The sequence below is a fragment of the Geospiza fortis genome, unplaced genomic scaffold, assembly GCF_000277835.1.
Source record: "Geospiza fortis unplaced genomic scaffold, GeoFor_1.0 scaffold41, whole genome shotgun sequence".
In the NCBI taxonomy this organism is placed as follows: domain Eukaryota; kingdom Metazoa; phylum Chordata; class Aves; order Passeriformes; family Thraupidae; genus Geospiza; species Geospiza fortis.
Window position 1 is genome coordinate 12,533,745 of NW_005054299.1, and position 22,869 is coordinate 12,556,613.

Consider the following 22,869-nt stretch of genomic DNA (forward strand, 5'->3'; position numbering starts at 1 on the left):
GAACAATGTCATACATGGTCCATAGGGTCCCCTGGGGTGGAGTTACTGCAAATGGACATGGGATGCTGAACTAAGCACAGTTAACACTCCCTGAATGCTCCTAAGGGAGGAGGAGAGAGAGCCTGTGTTCTTTGAGGGAACAGGGATTGCCAGCCAAAGTCTTGCTTGAACACTCTTAATTCATCTTCAGGACCCTAGGACAGCCTTTGGGTCTGTAACAGGCATTGCCATGGGATTGCGCTGCTAAGTGAGCCCCACTGAGCTCCCAGGCTGTTGGTCAGTGTGGCTCCAATTTCAGCTCCCCACTGGTGCTGTGGGGATGCCTCATGCCCCTCCAGCATGTTGAGTCTTTCCATGACACAACAGAGAGTAAGTATTTCAGGAGAGAATGTGTAGATGCTTCTCCTCATGCCTCAGGTTTTTTCTGCTCTCTCTGTCGAACTCCCTCAGCTGCCAGGCACCCGCTGGCTCCAGCAGCAGCAGCCTCTTGCCTTTGACTCATGCTCAGAAGCTCAGCAAGGGGAGTGCCAAGAGAACACAAAGGGGAGCAAAGCTGAGGAGTCTTCCCCTTTCCCAAGAGTACTTTGATCAAGGTGCCAGGATCGAGTAGTGAAGTGTATTTCTATGACCTTTTGTAGCCCCTGTCAGGCACTTCACAGCCCTCAGCGTGACACTGACTAAGCTGCCGAGCCGTGTCTCAGCAGGTGACAGCTGCTCCTGCTGCCTGGCTCGCTCCTTCTGTCTGTCTGTAACGGGATCTCCTTCTACGCATCGGTGCCTTTTCACTGTGACGAGCAAAGCTTGCAGTGTAAAGTCAAACAGCTTGATGTGAAGCTTGGGCTCAGCTCTTAGATGGAAATTGTAGCTCTGTGTACACATAATGCCTTTTGCATTTTGCCCAGGAGCAATACAGTAGCGATAAAAATATCCCTTAGGTGGCAATTCTCATGGCGTTAGTCCCTAACCTGCCTGGAAATATCCTGATCCGCAATGCTTCTGGCCCAAGGTAATTTAGCAGAAGCTTATGATTGCACTGAGCTCCAAGCACATCCCAGCTTTGCTCAGTGGAGCAATGTTTGTGGAATCTCAAACTTCATTATCTTGGGGTTTGCTGGATTTTTATCTGAAGTTATGTGGGCTGGAAGTCTTGCAGGTCCGGGCATGTGGGATCACAAAACCAATTTGTCTGTCTATTAAATAGGTGTAATTCCCATCAACTGCAGTGACAGTTACCATTTTCCAGCAGAAGGTGGAATTGTATCCATGCATATTTGACACAGAAAACCCATCCTGGGCTTCCACTGGACCTTTTTCCAAGGTCAGTGCACTTTCTAAGTGTCTGTGACTCAGTCTGTAGTGGACAGTGTCTCCCACCACCCTGCTTTACCATTAAGTGTGAGGGTGGAGAGCAAAGGCTACTGCCAATTTCTTTTGTTCCTTTGTTTGTACATGGGTTTTAAGTGTTAAGTGTTTTTGTTTCTGACAGTTTCCATTCTGTGAAGGCTTTTTAGAGGTTTTATTTTTTAATTTTTTCTGGATTATATTAAGCATTAAAACTGTTGAATTTAATTCCTCCTGGCAGACCTGCCTATCCCCCCCAAGCTAGCTCCAATCCCACCAGCAATGTTGTCAAAGCTTTGTGATTGCTACTGAACGGCAGATATGGTGGTGATGTCCTACCTGTCCCCTTGTAATCCTTCTAGGAGAGGACTAATCTTCAAGCCCACGTTGGCATGGCCCTTGCAGTGGCTGTAGCTTGTGACATCCACTTGTTTCCATGGGCTTAAACACTGCTGCTGGCTTGTCTGGGTGTGGACACCTTGCTGTAGTAAAGCATGGGCATGAATTTCTTTGCAGATCAATCAGCCTAAATGCTCAATCAGCCCAGCATTAGCCCTGTCCTTGCTCTTTAAGAGTGGGACAAGGCTGACATTAAGGAGTGGATGAAACAGGCACTTGGCTAGGGCAGGTAGGGATGACGAGGGCTGTGGCCTTGGTGCTCTCTTCATGCCTGTCAAAGCTCTCAAAGTTGGGGCTGGGAGTGGCTGCTGTGGGAAAAATCCTGTCTTCAGGAGAACGGGAGAAGTGGGCTTTGCTCTCCATAGTCTTCTGCGCTCTCCAGCTTGTTCCTGCCATATCTGCAACAGGAACGGCGAAGGCTTCATCAGAGCTGAATTTCTGGGTAGGCTGAAGCAGAAGGGGACCAGCCTTGTCTTGTTCACAGATACTTGTAATGTTGGAGGTGGAAAAGGAGCAGTCTGGCACTGCTGACAGCTTTTCCCAAGCACTGTTTTAGCTATAACCTGTCCCATATGTGGACTTCATGTGAGCTGCAGGCAGCTGTGCAGTGTTTCAGACCTGTGTGGGAGTCTGCTCTTTAAAACAGACCGGGTTTGGCTTGGATCCTTCTCACAATTTGTAAAATACCAGGGAAGCTTCAAAGTAGCCATGTGCCAGAGCTAATGAGTGAAATCTTTCCTGCCTTGATAATGCGCACTTTTCTGGTCTCCTCTGACTGTACCTCAGGACTGCTAGGACCTGTACCAGCATTGCTTTGGGGATTCGGGGTTTGAGCGAGCCTTTTGCCACCAAGACCTACAGCCAGGGCACAAGCCTGGGCCAGTGCCACTGTCCTGTGCCATGGACCCAGAGCTGTGCAGCTGGCACCTGGCCTTAGGAAACCTGCTGTTCTTGCATGGGTGCTTTGTGAAAAGTCTTGTGGTGACAGATACGGAATATTCTGAAAAGCATTTGGCTGAAGTTGGTTGTTCGTGTGTATTTGCCTTATTGAAGATTTGGTCGAGGATTTTTAAAATAGTGAAGTTCAGGGATTGAAAATCTGCCCATTCCCAAAGCTGAGGTCAGCTGTGCAATGTGAGACATGGTGTCCTCTGTAGCATAGTGTCACAATGTAATCAACAGCTTCTTTTGGTATAAAGCCAGTGCCTTTCTCCTAACCTCAAAGCTCCTTCTTAAAGAGCATTGTTAGTGTGAACAAAATCAAATGTATGCCTGCACCGCTCTGGAAAGGAATGGAACGCCAAGTTGCAATTTGTTTGTGTTCATAAAAAACCAGAATCACTTTTTTTTCTATTTCCCATGAGTCATGGCCAAATTCCAACTTAGGTTATTATATTCTGCTCCCTAATTCCCTCTGAAGCTTCAAATCAGTTTAGATTGCTTTTCCCTTTCTAGCCTGAGCAATTAGATAATGTTCCTGAGCCCTGTTAACCAGCTGTGTTCCACCTCAGAGAAAGCTGTGTTCTGTTTGTCGTGAAAGCAGCCCCTCTTCCCCAACCTGTGTACATATGAAGTCTTTTTGATGTGACAAATTATAGGAAAATATGAAGCAAAGTGACCACTTCTCACAGCTGGGGTGTCAGGCATCTCCACACTGCTGAGGCCAAGCTTCAGAAGGTGCTGAATTCTCTCATGGTTCTGCAGCCTGCACCAGCTGCCCTGGATGGTTTTGATCAGAGTAACTGATGGGAAAGTGGTGCATGTTTCTGGGGTGGAAATGGTAATTTGGGGTAACAGGCGGCAGAGGAGACGAGTTAAAGGCAGCATTGAAGGGGAGTGCAGTGCTCGTGCCATGGGGAATGATGAGCTGCAATATGGGGAGGGGGAGGTGCTTGAGGCGCTGCTTCCTAATGGCTCGACACTGCATATATGCATCTAATTTTCCTTGTTGCACGTTCCAGCAGAGCAGCTGGTGATGCTAATCCTTTGCCCTTATTGCTCATGTATAGCAAGGATTAGGAGAGCTTCCTGCAATGAAGCACACCCCCTCCAACTTCTCCCCTGTGAAACCAAAGATGGTGAAGGGACATTTGGCTTGATCCTTTGCATGGGGCAGGGAGAGGAGGTGTGTTACACTGCTCTGTAGCACCACATGTTCTGCATTCCTTTTGAGCCTCAAGTGAGTCAGTGTAAGTGCCTTCTCAGGATTTAAAAGGGAGTAATGAGGGAAGTCCCACAGGTGAAGAGAGGCGTTTGTTTAATTTCTCATGCTCCCACCCCATCCCATGGACTCCTGTGTGGCTGCTGTCTTTCTTGCTGTGGTGCAGTTTCCTTCCCATCATCACTTGGTGGGAAGAGAAAGGATGTGTGTCTTGCTTGCTGTGGCGGTGTATCAGACACTACCAAGGTTATTGGTAATCACACCTATTACTCTAATACCTGATGTGAGCCCAGATCCCTTGCTGTGTGCCTTCAGGTGACAAGCAGAAAAGATGGCATGTCTCCTATAAGACAGGGCTTTGGGTGCTGTTGTTCCAGCCTCTCTCAATCCTCCCTCTGTAGGGACGACTGGGGCTGAATGCCAGAACAAGTTCCTGATGCAAACGTGAAAGCAGCTGTAGAGATGCATCTCTGGGGACATTTTAGAGCTTGGTCAGGCTGATCCCTGTGGAGCAGACTGTAGGGAAGGCTTGCAGATGACCTGGCAGTATGGTGGGACTCTGTCTGAGATATGTGTGGTTCCTTGATCTCTTTCTGTAGCTTCTCTGAGTTTTACTGTTGGCTGTGGAAAGTGTTGACATATCTGTACGCACATATTGAGGGGAAAACCAGTATTGCTTTTATCCCTTTGGCATTCACCAAGGAGAATTGGCACCAGAAGCCTGTGGCATGTGGGTAAATGCAGTAAATAAGAGTGAAGCCTGATGAACAGTTGCACAAAAAAAAGTCTGCAGTGCTCGGACATCCTGTGGATTTTGGAGTCTTCCAGGGAGCTACTGTTGCAAGCTGTGTGTGTAAAGGCAGGATAGCCCATATCAGCCCATATCATTTTATACAGTATACAAATAGTACATGTACAGTATATAAATAGTAGCTATCTCCTCCCAAATACAAGGATGTGTGGTGTGAACTTAGTCTTGTGAAATATCTGGAGGGCTGTTTGCATGTATGGACACACTGGGAGAGAGGCGCCCTGGCTGCATCTGCTGTGCTGGGGAGAAAGGTGGTACTCAAGGAGTTAAAGCAATTGCCAGCAATTTTCCTTCTCTGGTGGTAATTGTTCTTCAAGAGACTTTACAGACACTTCTCCATCTATGTGCGCTTGAAAGTAGCTGTTCTGCAGAACAGTTCAGCAGCCACATTTCCCATGCTGAAGAAATTTGAAGCTGGTATGTATTTTTGCAGAGCCACTGAGCTGGTGGCACTTGATGCATAGGACTGGAAGCTGCTGGTGCTGCAGGGCTTGAATTCTGCACAGCCTCAGGAGTGAAATTTCTCTACACCTCTAAGCTAGTGACTGGAGACCAGAACTTTGGGTGTATGGGAGTGGGACCCTGTGGGTTTACAGCTTTCTTTCAGCTCTGTCCTAGGTCTCTGAGCATATCTCACCTGGTTGCTGTCTACCCCAGGCAGCAGTTCCTGTGTAAATGTTGTGGGGTCAGAGCTGTGCTGCTTTAGATGTGTTTGGTATTTCTCACTGCATTGAAAGTTTCTGCGGTGCTCAAGAGTTCTGGTTACCCAAAATCAGCCTTAAATTGAATGGTTATCACCAGACACAGGAAAAACTTGGCGTCTTGGAGACGGATGATTTTAGGCTTAATTAATGGAGAGCATTCTGTCCCCACATGCATCTGTCTCTGCTTCCTCATCCTTCCTATTGGTATCAGCTTAGGTTTGTTTTAAATTATTTTTTTAAGTGTTGCACAGAGCAGTAAAACCCACATCAGATTGCTGAGGATATTAATCCTTCACACTTCTCTGGCACATTACATTTCAGCCGATAACAGAGATTTGCTTTACAAACATTAATTACAAAGCTTCATAACCCCCCTGTGAGGAAGGTAATAACCACAATAAGACTTAGCATTTATATGATTTTTACGTCTTCAAAAATTGTATAAACACTGAGCCTTAAAGTACCCTGCATTACATGGTAGTGCAATTATTCAAATAACATGTGGTGAGACAAAGATGCACCAAAAAGGAGAGAACCTGCTTGCCCAGGGTCACACATCAAGGAAATGACTAAGTACTCACAGATTATTCTTGGTTTTGGGGTTTCTTTCTCTCTGTCTTCCTTGCTGTCATGGCTGAGCAGGGATATATGGAGGTGGTAGAGGGTGAAGACCATAATCTGAAGACCATTAGGTCCATAGAAGTGGGCAAAAATACAGGATGCCATGTCTCCTGGGTGGAGTTTGAGATTAATAGGGTCCTGAAGAACTCACATCAGTGCTTGATGGTGACTGCTGGTTTGGAACTATGCTGCTGCAAATGAAATCCTTTGAAGGGCATTGAGCAGCTCCCCAGCTACCTTGGATGACTTCGTGCCTCCTCTGTGGCAGGCATTAACACAGAAAGCACATAGCTGATAACAGCCTGTTGTTCCCCACATGTTTTAGGATATGATCAAACAGGGAGAGAAGTCTGGAGGCATGGTGGTTGTAAAGCATGACAACAAGCCACAAAAATGGCTCATTTTTGGGTGTTCAGCAGCATGGGTGCTTGTTGGCCTGTGGAAGGAGCAGAAGTCCTGGTTGTAGCCTCTGCAGGAGCAAAACATGACTTGTTTTTTTCTGTCCCAGTCAGTTTCCTAAGTTTGTCCAGGCTAACTTCTGTCCCTCCAGATGAGGATTAGCAAAAGTGATTTGCAAGACTCAAAAAGATTCTTGGTCGTTTCCCCAAAATTTATACCAAGACAACTTTCATCACATTGGGCTTCGAAGTGCCCCAAGACAGGTGTGCTGCCCATCTCAGTGAAACCAGCAGGTGGTGCCTTGGTGGTTGGTGACATGTCTTGTGGGACAACTCTGGGATTTAGCTTCACAGTCCCTGTCAGCCTTCATTCTGGTGGTCTGCTGGAGAGGTATGCTCCTCTGGGGCATAACCAGATCCTCCGTGCAAAATTGGAGTTGACTGATGCTGGGGGCAAAATTAGAGTTTAGAAAGTAAACCAATACTTTGCCTGATGGGCAGCACCCAAAAAAGGATTTGCTCATCTAGGGGATGGAAATTCCAGTAAATTCATATTTTCAGAAGCTGTGCATCCTTCCCTCTGCAGACATTTAGTCTTTTAAATGGGAAGCCCACTCCCTAGTTTTATGTTCATTTGTCACAGGGTGTTCTGCAGAGGGCTGGATTGGTTGAGGTCTTCTAAGAAAGGAGGCTGGTTGCAAGACTTTGTTCTGTGTGTGGATTTGCTTTTCTCCTGTCCCCTTCAGAGACCAAGGGACCATTTTGTTCTCCAAGGGATGGGCTGCTCTGTGTCCACATGCAGCTGAAGGACCAGGAGTGTTTTAAATAAAGTGAAATTTCTTACTAATATCAAGAGAACATCAAATGGAGCTGAAGATAAGTGATTTCAAAATATACTGAGGTCTTAGCCTGCCCTTGGCCTCGCCTAAGTAGGCCAAAGCTTTTTCCCTTGCAGAAGAGAGCTTGAGAACAAAAGTCTTTAAAGAGCTTTCCTCTTCAGAGATGCTTCAGCTTTGAGGCTGGTGCCTGTCAGCATTTTAGTCTCTCATAGCTTTATTTCCTTCGTGTCAAAGATCATCTTACTTCCTTTGCAGAGCTGTCAGCCAGACCCTGGCTGCTTTGATACGGCTGCATTAGTCCCTGAGTCCCCTGTTGAACAAGCTGCTTGACAATGTTTGCACAAATGCATGATCTTGGGTAGAGAATTAATCCCTGTTCTTACCCCCTGTGCAGTCAGCCAGCTGAGAAATTATTTTAAACGCTATCCCATGTGGATTAGTGCTTTCCCAATTTCCTCTGCAAGTCGCTGGTGTTTCAGACGATCTTTTGACTCTGCACAAATGCCGAGTAATAAATTCATAACCTTGCTTTGTGAAACTTTTGCTCTTAAGTTCATTGCTGTTGGTCTCTCACTGGGGAACAGCCAAGCCTTCATCAGCCTGCCTCACTTCTCCTTCCCTGCGTTTCAGTTGTAATCAGATTTTTTTTTTTGCAAAACTCTTTGCTAATGTGTTTTCATTTTTTCTTTTTTCCCCCTCTTCTTCCCCCAGTCTGATTGTCTGAGTTGCTGCAGCTGTTTGTCAGAATGAACTCCATCAATATAGCCAGGATGTGGCATTGGCAGAGTTACCCTTATTTTGCAGGGTTTGGGGGATGCTCCTGAGGCCAACATCTGGCACTTGTGGTTGAGGAGACCTCTTTATAGCCGCAACCCAAAGTTCATTCCATTTGAGATGAACTTCCAGTAATGTGTTAGTTAATCACAGTAGTTCCAGTTAATTAATCACATGGATACCCAGGATGTGGCCCCATCTCTCTGGGAATAGCTGCAGGTGGAAGGGAGACTACTGTTATGATCCCACTTGTCACATGAAAATAGTGCTATGATACACCAAAATAATGTTAACTTCTGATTATTAAAAGATGCCTCTGCCCAAATTAAGTTGCAAACGAGACTATATGCCAAAGTCAATAGTACAGATTTTATTTAACAGTAAATGTGAGGTATGGAGAGAAATAGGAAGGGGCGAGGGGAGGGGAGGGTGTTAGAGAGAGATAGACACACTGTAGTCACCACCACATGAGTTCCTGCTGGTCTTTTCTGTGGTGGGAGTCCCCAGGTTCCGGATGTACCACTGCTATGCAGTCCAGGTCACAGATATACAAGAGATGTATGTGCCACTCCCCCAACTTGGGATGGCATGTCTGTAAGCAGCTGCTTCCTTTTCTCACAGTTTGCCATGATGGGAATTTTTGTCTGGATAGGCTACCCAGATCCACCTTATGAGGCCTGGCATCTTCCTGTGTTGTCATCTGCACTTTCACCCCAGTATGCATGGTGGAATTTTGTCCTTTGTGACAATTCGAAACCTTTCACATCCATGCAGGCCTGAAATTAACACTCTCCTGTTTCCCACCTTAGCCAGTTGTGGTGGTTTATCCTCAGGAAACTTCCTTCTTTGACAGTGTTCTGAGACTGCATTCTTTGAGTCCTGACAACTACACAGGGCCAGAAGTGGCGGCTCAGAACTGAAGAGGCTGCAAGTGAACTTGTGTTTTATCACCTCTGAAAACGCCCGGAAATGCCACTTGTCCACTGGGCATTTCCTCCCTTATCACCTCCTAAGCCTCCTGAGCAACAATAAATGGAAAATTGGAGTAAGGAGTGACTGCCCAGGAGAGGCAGTGAGCCAGATGTGCTGCACAGCTGGAGAGGAGCGAGATGGATAGTCTATTAAAGGGAAACAATGCAAACTGTTGTTAAGGTGTCGAGAGTATTTCAGTGAGGAGCTGCATGCGGTGGATGTGGAGTGACGGAAAATGCTCCCTGTGCAGAGCCTTACAGAGCCAAGGGGTGGCTCCCCATGTTCTGCCAAAGCAATGGGCAGGGGGTAACCAGAGTCCAAGAGGGCTGTGAAAGACCTTCTTCTAGATTTTGTGTGCCAGGGGAGATAAAGTAGCAGCTCCTGCAGCTGAATTTCACCACCTTAAAGCCAGTCCTAAAAGCATAGTGGGCTGGGTCTCAGATGTGCCCAGCTGCCCTCTCCTGTGTGCAGGGGGGATGCTGGGTGTGAACAAGGCTCTGTGTGTTGCACACTCCTGTCACTTCTGGACAGAAGGACCAGTGCTCTGCCCTCTCCCGTGATCCTGAAGTCCTTGAGTGCCTTTGCATGTGAGGACACCCTTTGACATGATGTCCTGCCTGGCAGCTTCAGAACAGTGACTCAGTGTTTTGTGGAAATGCCCCTAGCAGATCTGGTAGTAAGGATAAACTCAATTTTGCACATAAACTGGGAATTTGATGTTTTTGTTATGTCTGAAAAACACAGCTTTCCCTCTACAGATTTGCAATGTGTAGTCCTCTGTCAAAGAATGAATTTGCACAGAATTTGCAAGTCAATATATTAATTGACTTGAATTAAGATTAATTTTTTTAAGCATCCTCAGTAAGGAATTTAGTGTTTGTCAGTCTGTTTCTTTGTCTGGAATTAATAATGTAATAACACAGGCTCTTCAAACATGGCATGTAATTAGAATTCATTGAAATATTATGTCTAGGCTAAATTTGAAGAAAATAGGTTGTAATTAAACTAAGTTATTAACAGTTTCTATATCTAATTATTGTGACTATGTGGTTCTCCTCTGGGTTAGGTGGGAAATCATTATCCCAAACTCAAACCAATTGAGGACTTCAAGTGAGCACTAATTCAGAGAGGAGGTATGCACAGTTAAAACATTCCAAATAATAACAAGTCTTTTCAGTGATGGTGATTCACACCAGCAACATTATGACTAAGATGTATTACTGCCATCAGCTCCAGCTGAGATGGAGCTGAGGTTTAAAGATACCATGTATTTTCCTTCTTATTCTGAACCTTTGGCATAATGAGCAGAAGAGAAATGAGTGCTCCTTTACCTGCTATATTTGGGATTTTTTTTTTTTTTACCAGAGTAATATTCAATTAATTTTCTGAATAAGCTATTCCTGCCCCAGGGAAAAATTGCATGATTTCTGTGCTGTTTGTAGCTCTTGAAATGGCTTTGTGCAGTGCTACCTTTTAGCTCTGTTTTCACCTGGATACAGGTCTTGCAATGATGTATCAGAAGGGTTCTGCATCCACATTTGCAACATTTCACATGGGTTCTGGCACTTCTTATGGGGAAGGATTTTCATTCTGCCCTCTGCCCCTTCTTCCGCTCCCCTCAGTCTTTACTGGGAGAAGAGGAGAAGGCAGAGAAAGCAAAGAGTTGACAGAGATAAATATGCCCTATGAATCAAAGCTTCTGGAAATGGTTCTGTGTGTTAGTTACCTTCCTGGTGAGAGTAGGAGACTTGTACAAAATTTCTGTTGAACTATTCTTTTCCATCCCTAGAAAAGTGCCAGGGAACTTGGACAAGAGTATTTTAAATGGTGTCTATCTAGCACTCCTTTGTTGCCTATTTTGTTGCAGCTAATTAAAAGAGAAAAGCCTTTTAATATTTAAGCACCATTAACTTGGCTGAATTATTAAATGTCAATTTGCATTATGTGCATAAAAGGATCAATAAACAAAGAGAATAAAGCAATGGAGGTGGCTGGGGCTAGAGAGATGTCAGCTCCTCTTATCGGAACCAGAGGGAATTGCTCGCCTGTCTGCCAGTGTGTGGTTGTAAATTACTGGTTCTCCAGAGGGAAAGTACCAGGGACTTTCTAGGACTGCTCACCAAAGACACTGCAGGGACATAAAGGATGCTGTCGAGATAAAGCATTACTTGGCTTGATTTCCAGGAGTGTCACTCAGCCTCCTTTGCCTCGGTTCTGTTGACAATTTGCTGGCATTTGCTTTTGATGCTCTCTCCCTTCCTTTCAGATGGAGCTTGGCCTTTGCATTGTAGAGTGGAATTAGGTATGGATTGATCCCTGGCTGTGCTTTAGGCTCCTGCCCAAGGATGGCAGAGGGCAATAGCAGCCCTTCCCCACTTAACAGCACTGCCTGGGGGATAAAAGCTTCCCTGTTTTGTGAGGGCCTGCACTGGAACTCATTCAAGCACAAAGGCTTCTCCCTAGTGAGGGGCTGTGTCACAAGCAGCCTCCATGCATCATCAGCAGCCTTTCCAATCCTTGATCTTGCTGGGAGCAGATGGGTACCCAGCAGAGGGGTGCCAAGTCTCTGTGGTGCCCGTGGTCCTGGGCATCTCTGCCAGTGAGTGGCTGTGCTGGGGTTGGTGCCATCCCTGCCTCTCCTGTCCCACCAACTGGCTTGGAGCTGAGAGCTGATCTTGTGCTTTGGTCCCCTGTGAGGTGACTTTGCTGCAGGGGACCTGGGGTGTATGTGGGATGGGCACCACTGTTCCTAGAGCTTTGGAGGGAGACAAGTGCCTGCTGCCCACCATTTTTCAGTAGTAAAATTGGGCTTTAGGCAGTGGAATTAAGGGGGTAGTGTTTGTACTTACATCTCTTTCTATGTTTTGTTCTAAAATGGCTTTCAGTGGAATTTTATTCCAGTGGCTTTTTCTTGTGCCTCTTGCCACTCTCTCCTGCTCTCATTCCCCTGTTCCCCCCTCCTGCCCTCTGTTTCACAGTTGAAATGGCCTTTTGCTTTCTGTGGAAGATGGGGATAGCAGTAGGTAAACATGGACATTTGTTGAATCTTTCCTCTCCTGTGTGAAGGGAATGTTTGCACTGCTGTCATGGCATGATTGCCCTCACATCCCCAGCTCTCTCTGAGCTGTGTGGATGGGGCCCTGGAAGCAGTGGAGCTGTGACAGGTGAGGATTTAGCATTGATTCAGTGCTTGAGTATTTACCCAGCTTCACAGCCGGGCTCTGTGATCTGCACAGAGCTCTGTGCCTCTGCAGAAACTCTCCTGGCAGTGGTGGATCTGCTTTGGTCACGTACTTAGGGAGGTCCTTGGGAGAGTTGGGGCACCAGGTAGTCAGTGCCTTGCTTTGCTGCCCCATGTCTGCCCCTCTCTGGGGCGAGCAGCCCTGAGCATACATCATCCCCTTTGGCTCTCCACGTAGAGAGACATTCTCTCCTCTGAGAGCTCTTCTCTGCCAGTCCTCCTCCTGCCCACCAGCCTCCAGTTTCCACCTCAGCACTGAAGAATTTGCACTTTAGGGTTCAGCATGTTGAACAGCATCAGCTGGTGTTGCGTGGTAATGCTCCTATTATGCCATTTCTGGTAGTGTACTTTGGTTGCATACTGGTTTGGTATTTCTTCTATTTCTTCTGTTACATTTTTTTAGTATACCTGGAGATTGAATTTGTTTCTGTTCCTGTGTTTCCAGAGTGGGTTTTAGGATGTGGGTGTGATTCTGGTGGAGTTGTCACCAGCAAAGTCTGGAGCATTCTCCCTGTGTCCTGCTAGCTGGGGAATGCAGTTTGAAGCCACTACCTCTGCTTTGCCTTATTTTTCATGATTCAGGAACAACAGCTGTCATGTGATTTTTTTTCTGGTTTTGATATGAAAAGAATCCTGTAGTTATTCATTGATTGGAGTTCATGCACCTTTGCTTCTAATCTAGTTGACAGATGATTAGCAAATTGACTTTTTTCCCCCTGTTTTGAAGGGCTGTCTGTGTTGTGCTCTCCTTTTATGTCTTATGTCAAATGATCCAGCCATGAAACAACAGATGAGTTTCAAAGTACTCTGGTTTAAAGATCTGTGCACATGGACCTCTTTGTTGAAGAGTTTTGTTGTACCAAAGGGGTTCAAAATATAAAAAGGGAGAAAAAGCAGAAGAAGCAGCACCAGTGGTGCTTCAGAAATGAGCTGATCTTGAATTCAGGGGAGAGAGCCCTTGGGACCATTCAAACAAAGCCCATTTGCCTGCACAAGTTATTAGCAGCAGATGGTGGGGACATCATCTGTTGGACTTTGCTACCAGTGCTGGCAAGCTGCAGCCTGGCTCTGAAAGGCATTTTTCCTGTCTGAGTGGCGATATGCAGCTTCAGTGGCTCCTGCATGCTGTGACAGAGAGGCAGAAAAGGGGGAGCAGAAGTGTGAGTTGCACCTCCATCTGAGCTAGCCTTGGCTCTCTGGTGAGGCAGCTACTTGGAGGCCCCTGGGGGTGAGTGCAGTGAAAGCTAAAACCAAAGGCCAGAGGGTCTGCATTCCTTCTGGATGCCTGTAGCTGTTCATTGCCCATCAGAGGGTGGTGGGTACATGGAGCAGCTGGAGATTGGCTCAGGGGACTGGAGACCTGGTGTGAGTTCACATAAAGGAGACAAATAATCAAACCTACCAAGGAGCCTGGTGCTCACCTGTCCTGCAGTACTCACGTCTTCCTGCAGCACAGGGGTCAGATAAACAAGTGTCTGTGCTACCCATGTCCAGTTGAGTTCCTCTCTTTGTAGCCCTTTTATCTCTGACTGGACTGTTTCAGTTTTGGGTATTTTACCAACTGACAAGTCGTTCTGTTAGTGGTCTACATCTTCTAGATTAGAGGATTTATCCCCCAGGACACTTGCCTGATTTGTATTTTCACCTAAAATGAATGCTCAGGAGATTTAAGTGGCAACCAGAGAAGAAATGTGCACTATTTTGAGAAATCAGCTTGGCAGCATCACCTCACCCAGTGTGGCTCTGTGGCTCATTGAGTTTTGCACCAGGATTTAGAGATACACGTCAGGCTCTGTAGCTGGCACAGCAGGAAGTGGGTTGGGAGAGATGATAAAGCTCTTTTAGGGCCATTATGAGACAGGCATGCTTTTTTCATTTCCCAACCAAAGCTGGAATCTTCCAGGACAGTGTTGCTGAGGTGCAGGCTCTGACTGCCGCTGTATCTGGAGCCCCTAAAGATTTGAAGACAAGCTACTTCATATTGCTGGCATTGAATTGTCTGCAGCAATTCCACTCAGACATAAGAGTTAGGCAGCAATGTACAGCTTATGCCACAATAATGCTCTGTGTCTGTCACCTTTGTCACTTGATTCTTATCAAACAACGTTGCTGATCAATTTTGCTCTTCTACTTAGCACTCTTGCATTTAGGTGGACCTATATTTTGGAATATCAGGAAAATAAAAATGTTTTGGGAACATCTAAGAAAGCTAGTGAGCTGCTGCAGGCAGTGGAGTTGGGGATTGAGGTGATCAGTGATGATCTGGTAACTGATACTTTAGTAAAGCACATAATCCTGTTTAAGGTTGAACAATGGTCTCAGGAGCAGGTGTTGCAGTTGATGGGGGGTATACCTGCTATTCATGACATCTCACATGATTTTGTAGCTGGCATTTTTCTAAAATAAACAAAATTATAGACATGCTTCAAGGAAGTGACATTGATTAAGCAAAAAGTTATTTTAAGGCTGTGGAAATCATCTGGATGAGCTTTACAAAAAGAAACTTGGTTTCTGGAGATGCAATCAGACAGAGATGTAAAGACACAGTCTTGGTCTCGTCCAAGTGAAAAAAATCCCATGCTATTTCAAGTAGCCAAATTTCGTGCTCTGTGATTACTTTCCACATTTCTGTCATTTCTCTGTGCAGTTCTCATTGAAAATTTTATTTTTTTCTTCTTGCTCAAGAGTTGTGTGGGGTTAGACAGGGTTCTTTGCCTATCTTGTGAATGGATGTGGGTTTTTTGTGGGTGAATTTATGTTTGTTTTTTTTTTTATCATGATCAGTGTACAAACACCAAAGGAGTCAGTCACATTTTACTACTGAAATATGATGTGTTTCCTGTGGCGGGTTTAGGCTGGGTGTACAGTAAGCAGATTTTTCTTCTTTTTTTGAGCATATGTGGTTTGGGCTGCAGTGAAAACACCGGGCTGTGAGAGCCAAGGAGCCTCAGTGGAGATCTGCCTATTGGGGGTGTACCCCTTAGTGTCAGTAGGCAGGGAGGGCTTCCTGATGTCTTTTGGTTTAGGACAGTCCTGTGGTAGCACAGAGCTGCCCAGGCAGCACATGACATTGGAAGAGTCAACAGGAAGAGCTTGGACGAGACAGAAGTCCAAGGAGTGGGAAGAGACCCAGGACTGTGGATGTGCTGATCCTCTGCTATCCCTGGGCCTTCTGCAGTGCCTCTCTCTGTGCTTGGGACCAGCCTGGTCTTGTGTTAAAAGCTGGAGTTTAAGCAGACTGAACTGTACAAAGCTTCCCATGGGGAAAGTTCCCTGCAGGGACTGGGCTCCCTTTGCATTTCACTGGGCAAAGAGGCTGTGAGGAGCTGGGGTGAGGAGAATGAGGCCCCTGAGGAAGTGCCAGGGAATGTGTTTGGAAGGTGGTGGTGGCGCTTGGTTTGCAAAGTGGTCTCCCCTGGGCAGGCTGCACAAAGGCATCCAACGCCTGAGCTCAATTACACCCACCCACTGCCACCTCCTCTCCCTCTGCACTTGTGCTGGTCCTAACTGCTGACTGATGGGTTTGGCTGGTTTTTCTTCAGCCATTAATACAATATTGATCCACAGCCCTGCTGACAGTGTTAATGGACACTGATTGTGTATTATTATTTCCATAATTGTCCTCAAGCTGGAGTGAATTCTCCTTTTCGAATGGCCCATCGATATCATGCCCTGCATTGTGGGCTGGATCTGGCCTGGTTAATTTGTTTCGTCTAAAGTTTCAGCAAAGCCTGTGGTCTTCATCCCTAGTGGAGCAATCAATGAGACCAGCAAAGCAGTGCTGGGGCACACATCAAGGCAGTTTCCATCCCCTCCCAGAGCAGGGTGTTTGGTTTGGCCATCAGGATGCTGCCCCTGCAGACCCTTTCCATTGTATGAGACCTTCCTTGCTGCTGCCAAGTGTGGCCAGCTCATCTCTTCCCTTTATGTGTGTGCTGCCTTTCCTTTGTGCTCTGCTGCGGGGACACGACCCCTCCCTCGTAGCTCTCCGTGTCTGTGTGCCCCTGCTCTCCAGGCAGATCTGGGCATTGCTGGACAGAAGGGATAAAACACTGTCTCCAGGGGCCTGAGCTGCCCCTTGGGTGCTGTGCTGTGTGTGGTGTGTAGCTAACAGTGCTGCAGGGCAGTTCCTGGAGAGGCAGTCACTGACAGTGTCTCTCAGCAAGAAATTCCACATGTGGATTTCCTTAGTGAAATGCTTATTCAACCCCACCGTGGTCTATAAACACTGTGCGTTTTCCCATTTCTGGGAACTCCCTTCAAGATGCTTCTGTTACATGCCACTGGCTCAGGATGGAAAAGGTGAGGAAAGGAAACAGACAGGCTCTTGAGAGGGTTAAGCTGCAGATTAGCAGCTGATGCCCTCCTGTTTTCAGTGTAACTAAGCAGTGTGAGGCCAGGGAGCTTGGGAGAGGGAATGGAAAGGACCTTGGCTTCTTTGCCTAGGCTATGTGCAGAAGAGGCTGAGTGATATCTGCACGAGATGCATGGCAGATCATTTCTTGCCTTGCAAAGCAGGGTGGTAGATTCAGGCTGAGGAAGAGGAAGGCTCTAGGTGCAGCTTCCCTCTCTCCCACCCTGGAGAAGGATGGGTGGATTCAGTGCCCCTGTGCATTCAGCTGCAGGTATTGGCCCAGCAGCTTTGCAGACCAATGCTCTCCATCCTTGAGGCAGTCAGCAGGACGTGCAGATGGCAGGGGTAGTGGTGGGACAGAGTCAGGCATGGTGGCTGCTGTTGGAGCGCTGGGAAGGCAGCAGAGAAGTGCAGTAGGTGCTGTGCTGAAAAACAGGGGAGCAGCAGCCCCTGTGGGTGCTGACAGTGACTGAGGGAGTGTCAGTGCAGTATCTGTCACTCACCATCCTCTCTGTGAAGGAGCTCTCATCGTTGTCATTTTACTGATGAGATCTGAGGTTCAATAGGATGGATGGCTAGACCTGTAAACGAAATACAGATGACTCAGTCCTCTCCGAAAGACCATTTCTCTCTCCTTTTCTACATTTTCATGATATTAGCAACCTCTAAGCACCAAGAGTCTCATAAAATTTCAAGGTTATGGTAATAATAACATTGTACAGTACACTGCACTGGGAATAAAGTTATTTTATCCACTTCAATTTCCTTTTGTTTTAATGTGTAAATATATCAAATGAAAGCATAGTAGGAAATCTAGATGCAGAGGCCAAATGCATTACAGGCCAGCCATTTTCTGAACTAGGACCTAATGCTGCATGTTCCTAGTCTGTTTGTTTTTTCCCCTTCTGAACCATCTGACACTCAATATGTGGCCGGCCTAGTTTCTCTGGAGGACTTTGTATTGAGAGCCTTCTCTAAGTTGATCTCTTACCTGAAGGTTGAATAAAAGTGATGACACCTCTGTCCCACAAAATTTCTGGGAACAATCTGTCCCTTCTTCCCCCATAGAGGCCATCAGAGGTCTTCCTTGGACCTCTGCTTTGGGGTTGGCTGGCCTGAGGTCAGGGATTCTGCCCCAGAGGGACTCAACAGGGGAAGTTGTCTCTGTTCAAGAGTTGAGAATGGCTGCGGTTACTCCTTCATCTCCAGCCTTTCTTTGCCTTCCTAAGGGCCTTCTATGTGGAAGTGTTTCTCTGACAGGCATGGGCCTGCCATCCTGTTATGCTGGCAGTGTGCAAGCTGTCTGCGTGCTGGAATCCTCCAGGAGACGTGGGATGATGTCAAACAATAATGTATTCTTTCTGTTCAAGCACATTGAAAGTGCGATTAATCCTTGCATTCTCTCTGCCCATCTGTAATACAGCATGAGGTGATTTTCCCAGCCTTTATGTGCTGTGCAGGCTGAGCTTGGAACAGAGACCTTACTGAGTCCCATCTTGATGCAGTCCCCAAAGAGCTGGGTTCGTTCATTGCTCAGCCCTCACTTACTAATGTCAAGTTATAACCAAACCAGAGGCAGTGTCTCAGGCTCCTGTGCCACCTACCTGAGTGCTTTTCTTTCCAAGACAACCCCAAGCTTTCTGAGTTCCCTTTTGAGAGATCTGGGTTCACATGGGGTTTAAGATATGACAAAATGGTGGTTGTTCTGCTGAGGACTTGGTGCTGTTATTGCCAGAGAAATGTTGCAGCTGAAGCAGTGGAGGTTCCCTTGAAGTGATGTCCCTTTCCAATGATTTAGCTGAAAGGTGTTAGGGATGGTGACACAAGAAGTTCAGACACCTGCTAACAAAGCCAGATGTGTATAGCCTTGCTTGTCAGCTTCATTACAGCTCAGTGTATCCAGGGAGAATTTGGGAGAAGAGGACAAAATTATGACCCAGGGCTTATCCCCAGGGCTGCTGTTTCATTGCAGTCTAGTGCCTTACAAGGATTAGTTTAAATAATGTTCCTCTCAAACTCAGGGATATGCCAGCAAATCACACCAAGGTATATTGGCACAGAATAGTTGCACAAAAGCCTTCTAATCCTGTTCCACTCTACCTAATGATGTTGTTGTGGAAGTTCCCCATGTGGAAGTGCCTCTGGACAAGTGGTAGAAAAGGGTTACACAAAACAGTGAAATAATGGAAGTGGAATAGACAAAGGGAAGAGTCAAAGTTGCAATGCTTACTTTGTATACCATATGGGGTACAGTAGAGCAACTTCAGAGCAACATTTAACTGGGAGCTAGAGCTGCAGATAAATATTCTGATCGTCCATGGGCTGTCTGGAAATTAATTTTTACAGCAAAGTCATGTTTGCAAAGGGAGAATAGAGCCACCAGCTGGCAAATGCAGCCCAGAGACTGACAAGAGGGTTTACCAGAGCTTTGCTGATTCAGGATGCCAGGACCCTGCTGAAATGCAGGCAGCATGGTTTGGGGATTGGGGGAATGTGGCGCAGGATGGGAAGGGACAGGGTCTCACTTTTAATCAGCAGGGATCAATCAGCACCACATGTGTGTCAGCCCTGTAAGGAGTGCTCTGCAGTACAATGGCACTAAAGGTGTTATGGCAGATCTGCAGAAAACTGATCTTAAACAAGGCTGAAGCAGCACAAGAGGCTGTCATTTGGGTTAAGGTGCATTAGCAAAGGTTATGTAGGCTTCTGAATGCCTCCCCTGTGACTGTTGGCTTGAGAAGCATTCATGATGTCTTTTCCTGATAAACCCCTATTTTAATTAATGTATTTACATATCTGCATGTATGTCCACACTTTTGTGTGTAAGCACATACACAGGTTTGTGCTTTTTCCTGAGTTCAACAAGACTCTCTGCCATCCAGGCAGGGGAAGGTCACTCATATTCTCAGCTGTATCAGTGAAGTTTTAACAGTCAGTTTTGGCATTCCATGATGCCTGAGCTGTGGAGAAGACAGTAGAGGCTGAGGGATTTGTTCATGTTTGTGCCATCATATTATTTAAATAGACGTGTTGCTTCTCTTTGTCAACAAATTGGAGAGTAATAATATTTTTTTTTAAAGTGCCACCATGCTGGAAAGACAGAAGAGATGGAAAATGAGAGATGAGCTTGCTGTATGTGCAGTGCTGTCGTCTGGATGTTGGGTGGCCATGGCAGGCAGTAAAGCCCCAGCAGCAAGGGCAGTTTCCCACTAGCCCTGTGTCCACTTCTGTGTCCCTGCAGCTGGGTCAGTGCATTGTGGTGACCAATGGCAAAGATCTTCTCCACTGCCTGAGCCCAGCCTGTCCCTGCTGTCTGTACTGCTGGTGGATTAAACCAGCAAAAACCTGAGCACTTCTCTTGCCCAGGTGGTTTGGTCCAGAGCATTTTGGTCATGCCAAGGGATAAAAATAATTTTTGAAAAGGCAGTCTTTGAAGCTCATCTAACCTTCAGGAGAAAGTGGGTGCTTGATTCAGCTTTAACAGATTGTGCAAAATTTATTTTTGCTTAGGAAGGCTCTCTAAGGCTCATTGCTTTAAACCCTTTGATCATCTCCTCTGTGGTTTGTTCATTTTTGTTGTATTCCACTAATGGGAGCTAGAACTGCGACTCCAGAGTCACCTGAAAGCATTCTTGCAAGCTGGGTAAGTATCCCAGGGGACTGTCAGTAAGACACCAGCTCTTAGACATGTTTGTGGGTTTCTCTGTATCTTGAAGTGCAACTGGAGTTTCCCCCTCGAACAAGCGCAGGTGTGTGGCTGGGCTGTGCACTCACCTTCAGTGCAGCTCAGCCACTTCTCTGATCACACAAACGCTTTGGAGTAGGGAGCCAAAGGCTGTTTGCACAGAATTTCAGAGCTGAGGATTTTTTCTTTATAAAATCCTGTTCTACTAGAGCTCATCTCTTTCTGCTTCTCATCAGGGCTGTTGTGGGATATAGGTGCTGTTTGGGGTCATTGGGCATTTTATAACTTTGTTTTGGGAACTTTCTGTCTGTGTACTTTTCCACTGCACTGGTCTTCACCCATTTTCCTGACTGGACTGGCAGTAATTGGTCTCCATTAGCAGCCATAGGTGGAGAAATCTCTACAGATTATGGGGTCCTCTGGTCCTGCAGAGGCTGTTTCCTCTGGCTCAGGGCTGAGACAGGCTGCTATTTAATATAGGAAAGACTTGTTTTTCCTGCAGTGTTTGCTATGCCTGTTCTAGGGATATGTGCTAATAGCTGTACAGAGCTTCAGGGCCCTTTCTTACTCTGCTCAGTAGTTATCCCAGCCCCCTGCAAGGTAAATCATAGTAATCAGGCTTATTTTAGACAGGCATGGAGCAGTTGTGATTTGACCAGGTCCCTGCTATAGCTGCTTGCACATACTCCTTTCTGGGAGAGACGACAGCAGGAAATTTTTAGTCCTCAACCTATGCAGGAGGGTCCACCCCAAAAAAGTGCCATATTCTGCTTTTCAGTGTCTAGAGCTGCTCATCCCTACAGAACCAATGGTTTTAAAATAGTAGTTGATATCAGTCACTCAGGAAATGGGGAAAATTGCTTAATAATATATCTCCTAAGAGCTCCATGATTCATTCCCAGAACTGCCTGGCTCTTCCTCTCTGTGGCTTATGAAGTGGGGGAAGCCACCCTGGGCAGTGGGCATCAGTAGATGGGCTACTGCTTGTTTCCATCTTTACCTCTTCTTTCCTTTCTACAGCTCCTGCTCAGGCCCAAATCATCCATGCTGGGCAAGCATGCGTGGTGAAGGAAGACAACATCAGTGAACGCGTTTACACAATTAGGGAGGGGGACACGCTGGTCCTGCAGTGCCTGGTCACAGGACACCCCCGGCCACAGGTGAGCCTTGAGTCTTGCCTGTCACACATGCTCCCTCATGGTACTTGTTTGTAGTCTCCACAGAGAGGAGAACTGTGGGCAGTGGGGTGTCCAACTTTCTCCTACACGTTGGACTTGGGTAGGAGTGCACCATTTTGCAAGCACTTAGCTCGTTAAGCTGTGAAGCATTTAAGCTTGCTTTCATGGGAAACAGTCCACAAAGCTTTGCAGAAGCCTACAAAGATCTCCTACTTGTCTTCAGTATGTGAAGTCCCTCCAAAAACCTAAAGTCCAAACTGAAATCTCAAATCTTTAACCCTCTTACTACAAAGTAGGAACATCCTGGAAGACACTTCCCCTATGTGCTTACCTTAGGAGTTGGTCCTTCATGGTCCATCCATTTCTCAGCTTCTCTGGATGTACAGCCCAGGGGATGCTGCTTGGGGGAGTTGGGGAAGTTGTTGGTAGTGCACCTCACTGAGCCCCACACAGAACCTGCTGTTCATTGCTTTGTGGCCACCAAGCAGAGGCAGAGCCAGACCTGCAGCACTGGACACATCCGTGCTGTGGTCAGACACAGTCCACTGGGGAGGTTCAAAGCTGAGCTTGGCTAATGGTTGCAGTCCTTACTTGGGTGTGCCAGAGGTTTGCACAGCCTCAGGGCCGTGCAGCCACCTCAGCACCCTTCATATACTACAGCTGGGCAGTTCAGTGTTGGTGTGGAGGTGTCCATAGAGGTGCTGGCCTAGAGCATGGGTCTGCCAGCTCTGGGACAGAGCGTGCTAGGAGTGGCAGCTGGTGCACACTGCGAGGCTGGATGTGCCAGAATACCCTCAGGGGAGCCACGTGTGATTTGTGCCTTGGTCCCGTTCCTCAGTCCTGCCAGAGACACTCGTGGCAAGAAGCCATGCATCCTCTTATGCCAGTTAATGCCTCTGTGGGCCTGCTTGTGAGGAGCTACTTGGCAAAGAGGTGATGACAAAGGCAAGGATTTGAAATGGTTTTTCCATCAAAATATCCTGGAAAAAATAAAAAGAAATTTACCTGAGCCAAGTCAGCAAAAACAACCAGCCTAGGCTTGTGACAGTGATGGACAAATGATACCTGTGTGCATTAGAAATGGGGAATTTGGTAGCAGTGTCCCTGCCTAAGGTTGTTGGATGCGTGGAAAGGTCCTGGCATGTTGTAGGGATTTGAGCCTGAGTATCTAGAGAGATTTCTGGAGCAGACCCTGTTGCAGACAGCATGATAGTGAGCCACACTCTGGCTTGTCATTGCCAGACCTGCACAGAGGACGCCAGAGCCTAGAACCAGGCATGACCAGGGAGACTGGAACCTGCACACATATAAGATGTGGCATGCATCCTCTTTCTGCCCTCCCTCCTAATGGATTGATTTCTTCCCTAGCTAAGCTCTTATCCTAACCTCTG

The 22,869-nt window shown here is 46.7% G+C and overlaps 1 protein-coding gene across 1 annotated transcript in view; it reads left to right on the forward strand.

The window, feature by feature from the left end:
* Positions 1-990: 990 nt before the first annotated feature.
* MDGA1 (MAM domain containing glycosylphosphatidylinositol anchor 1) overlaps positions 991-22,869 on the forward strand; it is a 110,509-nt gene continuing 88,630 nt past the window's right edge. The window contains exons 1-2 of the mRNA XM_031059692.1: positions 991-1,006; positions 21,321-21,460. Of these exons, the coding sequence (XP_030915552.1) occupies positions 991-1,006; positions 21,321-21,460 (156 nt within the window). The remainder of the gene's footprint in view (positions 1,007-21,320; positions 21,461-22,869) is intronic.